Below are 12,890 nucleotides of genomic sequence, written 5' to 3' on the forward strand. Positions count from 1 at the left end.
AACTTCTTGATTTCTGCCTAAATTTCATTATTTACCCAAAAGTCATTCAGGAGCAGGTTATTCAGTTTCCATGTAATTGCATGGTTTTTAGTGAATTTCTTAGTCTTGATTTCAAATTTGATTCTTCTGTGGCCCAAGAGACTGTTTGTCATGATTTCAGTTCTTTTGCATTTTTTGAGGAGTGTTTTACTTCTGATTATGTGGTCGATTTTAGAGTAAGTGCCATGTGGTGATCAGAAGAATGTATATTCTGTTGTTTTGGGGTGGAGAGTTCTGTAGATATCCACCAGGTCCATTTGATCCAGTGCTGAGTTCAGGTCCTGAATATCTTTGTTAATTGTCTCTCTCAATGAGCTGTCTAATATTGTCAGTGGGGTGTTAAAAAGTCTCCCACTATCATTGCGTGGCAGTCTAAGTCTGTGTGAAGGCCTCTAAGAACTTGCTTTATAAATCTGGGTGCTCCTGTGTTGGGTCCATATGTATTTAGGATAGTTAGATTTTCTTGTTGAATTGAACCGTTTACCATTATGTAATGCCCTTCTTTGTGTGTGTGTGTGTGTGTGTGTGTGTGTGTGTGTGTGTGTGTGTGTGTGTTTTAATCTTTGTTGATTTAAAGTCTGTTTTGTCAGTAACTAGGATTGCAACTGCTGCTTTTTTATGTTTTCCGTTTGCTTGGTAGATTTTCCTCCATCTTTTTATTTTGAGCCTATGTGTGTCATTGCATGTGCGATGGTTCTCTTGAAGACAGCATACCATTGGATCTCAGTTCCTTATCCAGCTTGCTACTCTGTGTCTTTTAATTGGGGCATTTAGCCCATTTACATTTAAGGTTAGTGTTGGTATGTTTGGATTTGATCCTTTCATCATGATGCTAGCTGGTTATTTTGCAGACTTGCTTACATGTTTGCTCTATAGTGTCACTGGTCTGAGTGCTTCAGTGTGTTTTTGGAGTGGCTGGTAACCATCTTTCCTTTCCACATTTAGTGCTTCCTTCAGGAGCTCTTGTAGGGCAGGTCTGGTGGTAACAAATTCCCTCGACATTTGCTTGTCTGAAAATGATCTTATTTCTTCTTCACTTATGAAGCTTACTTTGGCCTGATATGAAATTCTGGGTTGGAGTTTCTTTAAGAATGTTGAATATTGACCCCCAGTCTCTTCTGGCTTGTAGGTTTTCCACTGAGACATCCGCTGTTAGTCTGAAGGGCTTCCCCTTGTAGGTGACCTGGCCTTTCTCTCTAGCTGCCTTTAACATTTTTTCTTTCATTTCAACCTTGGAGAATCTGATGATTATCTGTCTTGGGGATGTTCCTCTCGTGGAGTATCTTCCTGGAGTTCTCTGGATTTCCTGAATTTGAATGTTGGCCTCTCTAGCTAGGTTAGGGAATTTCTCGTAGATGATATCCTGAAATACGTTTTCCAAATTGGTTCCATTTCCCCCATCTCTTTCAGGGGCACCAATCAGTCTTAGATTTGCTCTCTTTACATGAGCCCATATTTCTCGGAGGTTTTGTTCATTGCTTTTCATTCTTTCTTCTCTATTCTTGTCTGCCAGTCTTATTTCAGAAAGCCAGTCTTCAAGCTCTCTGAAATTCTTTCCTCTGCTTTGTCTATTCTGCTATTAGTACTTGTGATTGCATTATGAAATTCTTGTAGTGTGTTTTTTCAGTTCCATCAGGTTGGTTACATTCTTCTCTATATGGGCTATTTTGTCTGTCAGCTCCTGCAGTGTTTTATCATGACTTTTAGCTTGCTTGCAATGGGTTACAATGTACTCTTTTAACTCAGTGAAGTTCATTCCTATCCATATTGTGAATTCTACTTATGTCATTTCAGCCATCTCAGCCTCAGCCCAATTCCAAACCCTTGCTAGAGAGGTGATGAAGTCATTTGGAGGAAACAGGGCACTCTGGCTTCTTGAGTTTTCAGCATTCTTGCACTGATTCTTTCTCATCTTTGTGGGCTTATCTACCTTCAATCTTTGAGGTTGCTGACCTTTTGATTTTTTTTTTTTTTTTCTTTTAACAGTCTGGCCATGTTTCTGTAGGGCTGCTGTAGTTTGCTGGGCTTCTTCCCCAGTTCCTAGTTGCCTTGGATTTTCCAGTACCTGGAGCTATCACCAGTGAAGGCTGTGAAACAGCAAAGATGTCAGCCTGCCTCTTCCTCTGGGAGCTCCAACCCAGGGAGGTACAGACCTGTTGCCAGCCCAAACGCACCTGTAGGATGAGGCTGGAGACCCTGGTTGGGAGGTCTCACCCAATCAGGAGGAATGGGATCAGGGAACTGCTTAAAGAAGCAGTCTGGCCATGCTTTCGCAGATCAGCTGTGCTGTGCTGGGGCACTGCTTCCACCCCTGGTTGGTGTGGGCTCTCCAAAGCCTGGAGGCTGGAACAGCTAAGTCGCCCAAACAGCAAAGACGGTGGCCCCTCCCTCCCGGAGCTCTGTTGCAGGGAGAATTCAAATCTCTGTCAGCCAGAGAACACCAGTAGGGGTTGCTGGAGGCCTTGGTTGAAAAGTCCCACCCAGTGAGGAGGAACAGATTGGGCACCTGCTTAAAGAAGCAGTCTGGCCATGCTTCTGAAGAGCAGCTGTGCTGTGCTGTTCTGGGGTACCACTTCTGTGAGCTCTGTCCCAGAGAGCAGCCTGCCCCTCCCCCTGGGACCTCTGTCCCAGGTAGGTGCAACACTGCTGCTGGTGGCTGGCTGGAACTCCAAACCAGTGGGTCTTATCCTGTGAGGTGCAGTGGAAGTGGGGCCCGCAGATTGTTGCTGCTTGGCCCCCTGGATTCAGCCTCTTTCCTAGGGGTATGTACAGGGGTCTAATCTCCCGCTTTGCAGGAGTTGCAGTTACTTTTGCTGGGAAACCCAGAGCTGGAGTATGTAAAGCTCCTGGGTCTCTGCACGTGCTGAAGCGGCTGCTCTGCTGAGACTCCAGGTATCTCTGTCTGTCAGACTGAAGGCCCTGGTGGAGTGGGTTCACGAGGGGATCTCCTGACCCAACGGTTGCAAGGATCCATGGGAGGAGCGTGGTTTCCCAGGATCGTACATTCACTCACTACTTCCCTGGGTGGGGGAGGTTCCTCTGTCTCCATGTTGCTCCTGGGTGGGCTGTCATCCTGCCTTGCTTTTCTTCATTCTCTGTGGATCGAGTTGTTTCCTTGATTAGACCCAATGCAGGTACCTGGATGTTTCAGTTGAAGGTGCTGTATTTACTTGCCCCTTTCCTTCCTCTCCGTGAGAACCACTCACCCTGGCTGCTTCTAGTCAGCCATCTTGGCCACTCCCTCCCCACCCCCCCTCCTTTTTTTAAAAAAATGCTTGAAAACTGTTTGCAAAAGAAACCTAGAGATTCTCATGGTTCTTTTAAGATCTTGTTGGATGGACTGTGAAAGTGGGATTATTGTCTATGAATGGTCAGCTAGACTGTGTGTGTTTGGAAAGGGTGAGGGAATTAACATTTATTGAGCAAAAGGGCATGCTAGTTAAAATCATTGTTGTCTCTGGGGACAGATTTTTCTGGGTTTTAATCCAAACTCTGACATGTATTAGTTGTGTGACCTCTATTTTTCATTTGTAAAATGGAGATGAATGGGATTGTTGCAGGGATTAAAAGCACTTAGAACAGTCCAGGATATACAAAGCACTGTGTAGGAGTTGGCTGTCATTATTAGTCATCAGTCATCTTACTTAATAATCACAAAATTGTTAGAAAATCCTGTGAGGTAGATATTTTCCTTACCATACCCATATGAGAACACTTAAGCAATGAGAAGTCAAACAAAGTTACCAAAGTCGCACAATTACAGAGTGACAGAGCCTTTAGATGCTGCCTAGTCCAAGGCTTTCATTTCGCAGAAGAGAAAATTGAAGTTCAAAATAGGAGAGGTACATGCCTCAAGTCATTTAGTGAGCCAGTGCCAGAACTGGGCCTAGAACTCAGCAGCAGGACTCTTCCTGTCAGTAGTTCTCAAACTTTGTCATGTGTTAGAATCCTGCAGAGGACTTGCTAAAACAAACTGCTGGTACCCCTGCCCAGAGTTTCTTACTTAGTAGGCATGGGGTGGGCCTTGAAAATGTGCATTTCTAAGAAGTTCTCAAATGATGCCGCTGCTGGTGGTCTGGGGACCCTACTTTGGGAATCACCACAACACACCATAATTCGTACATCTTTTGTTCTTTTCATCATGGACTACACAGTCTGTGACCTACAAACACTTTCAAAGAAATGGGAACCAGTGATGAAAACCAAAGAAAACTACATAGCTAGCAGCAAGAAGGTACGGTGACTGACCAACAGTCCTGGTTCGTGTGGGACTCTCCTAGTTTTAAAATGGAAAATCCTGTAGTTCTGGGCACAAGAGGATGGTTGGTCACTGTAGATGAAAGCGAACAAAAGTCAGTGTCAGCTAAATGCCAAACAAAAAAGGACATACATACAGAGAATGTGGTAACTTCTGGTGAATTTGTTTGAAAAGGACTCATTCATTTATTCTTTCAATACATCTGTATTATAATACTACTGTCCATAAGGCACTGTGTTAGGTGCTGTGTTCCTGACCCTACAGATCCCATTCCACCATAGCAAAAGGTAAAAGTGACTCTACAGTGAGCTTGGTAGACATAGACCCATGCTTATATACTCAGGGACACCTGGAAGAGATGTAAAAAAAAGAAACATCTCACATAGGAAGTTTTCAATGCATCAGGATCAGGACTCAAATAATTCCCTTCTCTTTTTCTTCAATGTACCAAAGGGAGTACATTGTTGAGAAGGATTGGTTGCAAATTTCCAAAAAGGAGGGTAAAATAATTAACGAGTCAAGGTGTCAGGAGAGACAGAAGGTAAGGGGAGTCCTTCAGTAAGTGGGGAAATTGATTTGTTTTGTGTCCTCATCTCTCCAGGGCCATGATCATGTCCTTTGCTGGCCGTAAACCAATGCTGACCTCAGTTATAGTGTAATCTTCAAGGCTAATTTACGCAAAACTTCAAAAATGGTAAACATCCTCATGAAGACTAATGATGACATATTTTAGGAGTGCATAATAGTAGGTATAGAGAAAAAACTTCAGGGTAAAATGTTATTGCTGTTCTTCTTGCTAAAGGGCATACTCCTTAAGAACCAAAGTTAATTATCAGTCCTTTGACCTATGAGGAAAACAAATTTCATGGACTCCCCTAAAGATTCCTATATAGTACAAATAAAATGCCAAAATATTTTGGGAACACATTTTGGAGCACTGGATGTATCAATAAAATAATGTGTAAATTGCCAAATGTGATCTAGGAACTCCCTGCAAACATCAGATTAGGCTCTATTCTCTATCTGAATACTGACTTTGCTTTGCTTTGTAACTCCTGTCTTCACTAATAATGCCTTTTCCCCCCTCTTGTGTGCATCCTAGCCTATATTCTCTTTCATCATTCTACAGTGGTCAATGTGGTTATTGTACAGCTTCACTTTCAATGAAAGCTGAGGGAAAAGAAGCTTCATAACCTGCCCTCCCCCCATACATAAAAGAAGCTATTTAAAAAATAAAAGCAGCAAGCTACTAAATTTGACTCATTCAAATCTTGGTAATTAACATGTATAGTATTTTATGAGAGAGACAGAGAGAGAAAGAAAAAAATTAGCAGAAATGGAGGAAAACATATTACATCCTAAATACCACCAAATTGCCAAAATACACATTTGGGTAGTAATCTCCAGAGAACTCTCTGGAGGCACGGCATCTATCATGCTGATTTCCCTGAATAATATTACAGGATAGCCCTGTGTACTTCTCTTGGTGGTGGTGGTGGTGGTGTGTGTGTGTGTGTGTAAAGAATTATCATATGGAACCTCACAAGTCTCTAAAACCTTTCTGCAATTATCCCTCATAGGATTACCACACTGATGAGTTTGTTCAACAGGAGCTGTTGTGACTTCCTAATTTAACTCCTATAGAGATGATTTGTATCGAAGATAAAACACTATATTTGAACTCAATTCCCACCTTATCCCTGAGCTTATGCTACCAGCAATTCTTATAATGTTTGGAGTTCTATTAGGCTATAGAGAAAAATCTAGGGTTTCAGCTAAACCCTTTAATCCCCAGGCCTATGTAAAGGACTGTCTCAAGGTAGTCGCTAGCCCATGGGTTCTCAAAATATGGTCTGAAGACCCCTGGAGGAGTCCCTGAGGCCTTTTTAGTGGGTCTGCAGATTAAAAATTATTTTGTATAATAACACCAAGATGAGTTACATTCAATTAAGCATTTTTCTTTTGAAATTAAGCAGACTTTTGGAAACCCAGATGTGCATAGCCCTGTAGTAGGCTAAGTGGAAGTTACAAAGACAATAGTAGCTTTTTCTCCCCCTCTCATTATCTCGTGAGGAGACAGAGGACTTTTCCAGAGGCTACATGACATATGGTTATGTCATCTCTCTGATAGCTGAGGGATGTGTGCTTCTGCGTTCTTGAGTTTTAAATATTTCCCAGTCTTAATACCTAAAACAATTAGTATCAATAGATAGAACCCACACCCAAGAACTCCTTGGGGCCTTCAATAACTTTTAAGAGTGTTAAGGTGTCCTAAGACCAAAAATTTTGCAAATTGTTGCTTTATCAGGATTTTTGTTATTTCTAGAATGCATTTCTTTCTAACTGATCTACTTGGGGAAAAAAAAAATCACTACCTCATGGCAATTATTGCTTTCCTATCAATATGGAGATTATATTTCTGAAGGAGATTGACCAAAATTATATTAAAAGGTTTAAATAAAACAAGTGGATCCATGTTATAACATGAGGAAGAGAGCTGCCCCACTAGAAGTCTGACATTAGATAGCTCAGAGTCCCCCCTCTCTAACAAGTCTCCCCTGCTAGAGAAAGGGACAGCTTCTGTTTTGTGGGATGGGATAAGGAGACAATCTGAAGTAGAGTTTGACACAATATTAAATATTATTCTGCGCATATGAAATTCTGGTAGCCGGGGTGCCAGGTGTATTCATAATCCCAATGCTGTCAATTTTAAGCCTGAAGCCCCAAGAGGCGAGCAGTGTTTAATACGTCATCCCTTGTTAAATAGCAGCCACAGAGTTGGCGGTAGCCAGTGAAGCATTCCCTGCCATGTAGGACACGCCAGTTGTCTATAAATAGGACCTGTGAATGGGCAAAAAAAAAAAAAAAAAAAAAAAAAGAGAAAACACTATCAGAAGAAGGACAGACCAAAGGAACCCTAAGTCAGAAGAGATCATTTAAAAGACAAGCTTTAGGTTGTTCTCTGGTTACATTAAATGAGGTATTTTTCTTTTGAAATTAAACAAACGTTTGGAAACTAAGATGTGTATAGCCCTGTAGTAGGCTAAATGGAAGTTACAGAGGCAACAGTAGGTAATAGGCCCTGCAGTGGAAGAGCTTCTGTTTCTCAAGTAATTGTTCTCTTATCAAAGCAAATCAGATAATTGGTTTCTTTCTTTTTCTTTAATTCTTATTCTACCCTTTCTCAAAGGGTTAAATTATCTCATGACATTTTTTGCTAAGCTGAAGGTATTTTTCATCCAGAGGAAATACCAAAATAAAAACTATGGAATCATGAAGCTGGAAGGACCCTTGGGGGTCATCCAGTTAAACCCCCTCACCATACAAATAGAGTTACTGATGCCTTAGAGATGGGATGAGGCTTGCTTCCAGGGCATTCAGTGAGTGAGCCGCAGGACCATGACCAACACCAAGGACTCTTTTCTCTTTTTCCTTTGCAACATTGTGACTCACATATTAAGTAAGTACCCGTTCTTCACTGCTTCATTATTACAAGCTTGCTTGACATCTTTAGAGATTAGGACCCACCCTGCCAGGCTTTAGTTTAACCCAAAACTCATTCTCAGGTCTCCTCAACTCTATCGTTAGAGTCCGGTGTGCTGTATACCAGCGATGGACGACATCATAAGGAACGGTATTGATGACAGCCCGGTCATAGTTGTTGTACCTAACATGGAATCATGAGAAGAAAGATCTCAAACACATGTTAAAGACATCTTTTGTTTATTGAACAATTTTATATAAGGCTTCCCCTATGTTCAATACTTGTCCCAGAGACGAAGTGACAATAAGTCAATATTCTCTCAGGAATATCACATTGGAGTGAGGAGTTCCACTGCCTGCTGACCGTATTTTGTTTTTCTTTGAATAATCGAAGGATACGGGATAGAAGTTAAGTTCCAACTGGTTTCTCTCATCTTATGATATGATATTTTAAGTCTTTACTGGCCAAAGTTCATGGAAGCACTGGGGAAAGCTCTGAGCTTTCTCCTCACCAAACTGAGGTGGGGTGGACAAGAGAGGTTATACTAACAAAGCTTTCCTTTTAACAGGATGACTTACAACTTCTCAGGTGTCTCCCTTTGTGGGAGGAATCCCAGCTATAGCCTAGTGGACCATTCACCCAGGGATCTTCAATCATTCATTCAACCCTAACATTTATAGGCGCACCGGCTACATGTGGAGGAGGTAGCCAGGGGCTAGATCATGTATATATTGCCATGCAGGCCATGGTAAGGATTTTGGATTTTATTCTGAGTACCATGGGAAGCCACTGAAAAACCTTGCCTAAGATAATGGGTTTCTGTTTTGCCTAAGGCAAATTAACTTTTTACTGAAGTATACTATACATTACGGGAAAGTACACAAATCGTAAGCTTGATGAATTTTCATGATGTAATCGCATCCATATCACTAGCACCCAGGTCAATAAACAGATCATTACCAGAACCCCAGAACCCTTCCTTATGCTCCTTTCCAGTAACGCCACTCCCCCAACCCAAGGGTAACTACCATCCTGACTTCTATCACCAAAGATTAGTTTTGCCTGTTTATATAAAACTTTATATAAATGCAATCACAATATGTATTCATTTGTGTCTGGCTGCTTTTTCATTTAATATTATGTTTAGGAGTTTCATCATTGTTTAGCAATAGTTTATTGGTGCTATACAGAAGTTGATTGCGTGATCACACCACAATTTATTTATCCATTCTACCGTTGATGGACATATGAGTAATTTCCAGTTTGGAACTACTACAAACAGTGCTGTTATGAACATTCTATTACATGTCTTTGGTGAACAAATATATTCACTCCTGTTTGAAATAAACTTAAGAATGGAACTTATGGATCATAAGGTATGTGTATGCTCAGATTTACTAGATACTGCCAAATATATTCTTTCCAAAGATAAATTAACATCCAATGGTGTCATTTTTGGACATCTCAGGCAATATTCCTTAGTGTTATATAGTACATGGCACAATCAGAGCCAATATTCTTAGTTTTGTTGCATATAAAATGAGCATAATAACATCTGCCTAGCTGATCTCACAGGGCTACTGCAAGAATCAAATGAAAAAATAGGCCAGGTGTGATGGCTCACGCCTGTAATCCCAGTACTTTGGGAGGCCGAAGTGGGCAGATCACCTGAGGTCAGGAGTTCAAGACCAGCCTGGCCAACATGGCGAAACCCCATCGCTACTAAAAATACAAAAAACAACAACAACAACAACAACAACAAAAAAACATTAGCCAGGCGCGGTGGCACACGCCTGTAGTCTGTAGTCCCAGCTACTTGGGAGACTGAGGCAGGAGAATCACTTGAACCCGGGCAGCGGAGGCTGCAGTGAGCCAAGATTGTGCCACTGCACTCCAGCCTGGGCAACAGAACGAGACTCTGTCTCAAAGGAAAAAAAAAAAAAAAATAGAAAGAAAAAGAAAAAGAATATAATAGTCCATCCTCCCAGGCTTCAAGGAGCCATGCCTGGAGGGAGAATGGAGTGAGGACGCACAGTCTTCACCACCCATTGTCATTTCCAGAAACTTCTAGTGCTGGGTTAGGCATTTGCAAAAATATTTTTAAATTTACTTATTTCATCATCCCAGAAGGAAAAGTGTTATTAACCACCTTTTACATTTAAGGCAACTGAAACTTAGACACCTGCCACAAAGTTTATAAGTAGCAGAGAGGTTTTGAAATCTGGTCTCCTTAATTCTTTAACTCATTATTTATGCCAGAGAACAGAAAAATGATCGTAATTCCTGTGTACTCTTGTTCATGAGAGCAACATTTTTACAGATAACACTTGTAATCTTTTGACTTCAAATTGAGATTTACAGTTTAGAAATGTTTCCATATACAGTATCTCATTGACCCTCTGTATGATAACCCCGTGTGGTAAGTAGTACAGCTGTTATTATCTTACTTTATAGATAAGGAAAATAATGATAAGGCCCTGTGATTTGTCCAAGTTTACATGGAATTTGTTATTCACTGTTTATATTAGATGGCGGTGTTTTCTCTAAAGCCAACAGAGAAAGTATCAGGAAAAGTCTATTACACATAAGCAAAATGGTTGTGCAATATTCTCTGGATTAGAATAAGACTATTTCTGGACTTTGGCACAAAGTGATGCCATCATATTATTGTGCAGTTTTTCCTTTCTTTCCTGCTTTGATATGAAGCAAGAGAGACCTGGGAGCAGGGGCAAGCAAATAAAGCAGGCATTTATCTGACAAGAAAAGCTAGGAAGATTTAACAAGGTTATCCTTCTTCTTAGCTGACAGACAAGTATTTCCCAAGACAGCTCCATAATTGAGTGGACAATGCATTTGATGGGTTTGTGTATTGTGGTGTAAGTGACAGCTGATGGGCTTTCAGATAGGTAGATAAATGGGCTTTCAGATAGATCACCGTTACAATCTCAGTTCAGACGTGTGATCTTGGAGGAGCTATAGAAATTATAAAAATGCTAGAAGAAAACCTCGGGATGACTCTCCAGGATAATGCTCTGGGAAAAGATTTTATTGCTAAGACCCCAAAAGCACAGGAAACAAAACCCAAAAATAGATAAATGAGACTAGATTAAACTAAAGAGTTTCTGTGAGGCAAGGGAAACACTCAACAGAGTGAAGAAACAACCCACAGTATGGGAATATGGCCATTGTAGAATGGCTGTTATTACAAAGACCAAAAATAACAGATGTTGGCAAGTATGTGGAGAGAAAAGAACTCTTATACATTCAATAAACAGTGCTGGGAAAACTGGATGTCCGCATGCAGAAGAATGAAATTAGACCCTTTTATTACAACATATACAAAAATCAACTAAAAATGGATTAAACACTTACATGTAAGACCTGACACCATAAATCTACTAGAAGAAAACATATGGTATAACTCTATGATATTCGTCTATACAATTACTTTTTGGATATGATCCAAAAGTATAAGCAACGGAAGAAAAAATAGGTAAATGAAATTACATCAAACTGAAAAGCTTCTGGCACAGCAAAGGAAACAAAAGAATGAAGAGACAACCTGCAGAATGGGAGAAAGTATTTGCAAACTATACGTCTGATAAGGGGTTAATATCTAAAATATTTGAGGAACTCAAACAACTCAATAGTAAGAAAACAAATAACGTGATTTAAAAATGGGAAAAGGATCTGGATCGACATTTCTCAAAAGAAGACATACAAATGGCCAACAGGTATATGAAAAAGTGCTCAACATCACTAATAATCAGATAAATTCAAATTAAAACCACCACGAGATATCACCTCATACTCCTTAGGATGGCTATTATTAAAAGGACAAAAGATAACAATGTTGATGAGGATGTGGAGATAAGTGAACCCTTGCACACTGTTGGTGGGAATGTGAATTAGTACAGCCATTATGGAAAACAATATGGAGGTTTCTAAAAAAAAAAAAACTAAAAGCAGAACTACTACATCATCTGGCAATCTCACCACTGGGTGTATACCCAAAGGAAATGAAATCAGTATGTCTGAGAGATATATTCCACGTTCTTTGCAGAAATATTCACAGTAGCCAAGATATAAAATCAATCTAGGCAGAATACATGGGAGAGTATATACAGAAAATGTGGTATGTATAAAAAGTGGAATACTATTCATCCTTGAAAAAGAAGAAAGTCCTGTCATTTGTGACAACATGGATGAACCTGGAGAACATTAAGTGAAAATAAGCCAGGCACAGAAATATCAGTACTGCATGATCTCACTCATATGTGTAATGAAAAAAAAAGTTGATATCATAGAAATAGAGAGCAGAATGGTGGGTACCAGAGGCTGGTGGGTTGTGGAGTAGTGGTTGGGGATATGCTGCTCAAAGGATACATAATTTTAGATCAGAGGAATAAGTTCAAGTGATCTATTTTTCAACATGGTGACTATAGTTAATAACAGTGTATTGTAATTTGAAAATTTCTAAGAAACAATCAATCAATGGAGTGAAGAGGTAACTCGCAGAATGTGAGAAAATGTTTGCAAACTATGCATCTACAAGAGATTAATGCCCAGAATATATAAGGAGCTCAAACTCAATAACCAAAAAAGACATAATCCCTTAAAAATGGACAAAAGTTCTGAATAGACATTTCTCAAAAGCAGGCAGACAAATGGCAAATGGGTATATTTTTAAACGCTCCGTATCACTAATCGTTAGGGAAATGCAAATCAAAACCACAATATCACCTCACCCCAGTTACAAAGGCTATCATTAAAAAGACAAAAAATAGGCTGAAAGTCAGGATGGCGAATATGTACAAACACAGAGAGAATGAATAAGATCTAGTATTTGGCAGCACAATAGGGCAACTATAGTTAACAATAACTTATTGTATATTTAAAAATAACTAAGAGAGTAGAATTGGAGTGTTCCCAACACAAAGAAATAATAAAGGCTTGAAATGATAGATACCCCAATTATCCTGATTTGATCATTACATATTGTATGCCTGTATCAAAACATCACATGCACTCCATAAATATATGCAACTATTATTTACCCATAATAATTAAAAATTTTTAAATTAAAATTCAATAAAATAAAATATAATA

The 12,890-nt window shown here is 39.9% G+C and overlaps 2 protein-coding genes across 3 annotated transcripts in view; both read right to left on the bottom strand.

Annotated features, from left to right (window-relative positions):
• CMC4 (C-X9-C motif containing 4) overlaps positions 1–12,890 on the bottom strand; it is a 540,756-nt gene that overhangs the window by 346,271 nt on the left and 181,595 nt on the right. The gene's annotated exons all lie outside the window — the stretch shown is intronic.
• Positions 4,482–12,890, bottom strand: part of TMLHE (trimethyllysine hydroxylase, epsilon) — a 105,361-nt gene continuing 96,952 nt past the window's right edge. For both annotated transcript variants that reach the window (XM_050775476.1, XM_050775477.1), the window contains 2 exons: positions 7,826–7,964; positions 4,482–7,138 (listed from right to left, as the gene is read on the bottom strand). In XM_050775476.1, the coding sequence (XP_050631433.1) occupies positions 7,007–7,138; positions 7,826–7,964 (271 nt within the window). In that variant the 3' untranslated portion in view covers positions 4,482–7,006. The remainder of the gene's footprint in view (positions 7,139–7,825; positions 7,965–12,890) is intronic.

Source organism: Macaca thibetana, chromosome X (assembly GCF_024542745.1).
Source record: "Macaca thibetana thibetana isolate TM-01 chromosome X, ASM2454274v1, whole genome shotgun sequence".
Taxonomy (NCBI): Eukaryota; Metazoa; Chordata; class Mammalia; order Primates; family Cercopithecidae; genus Macaca; species Macaca thibetana.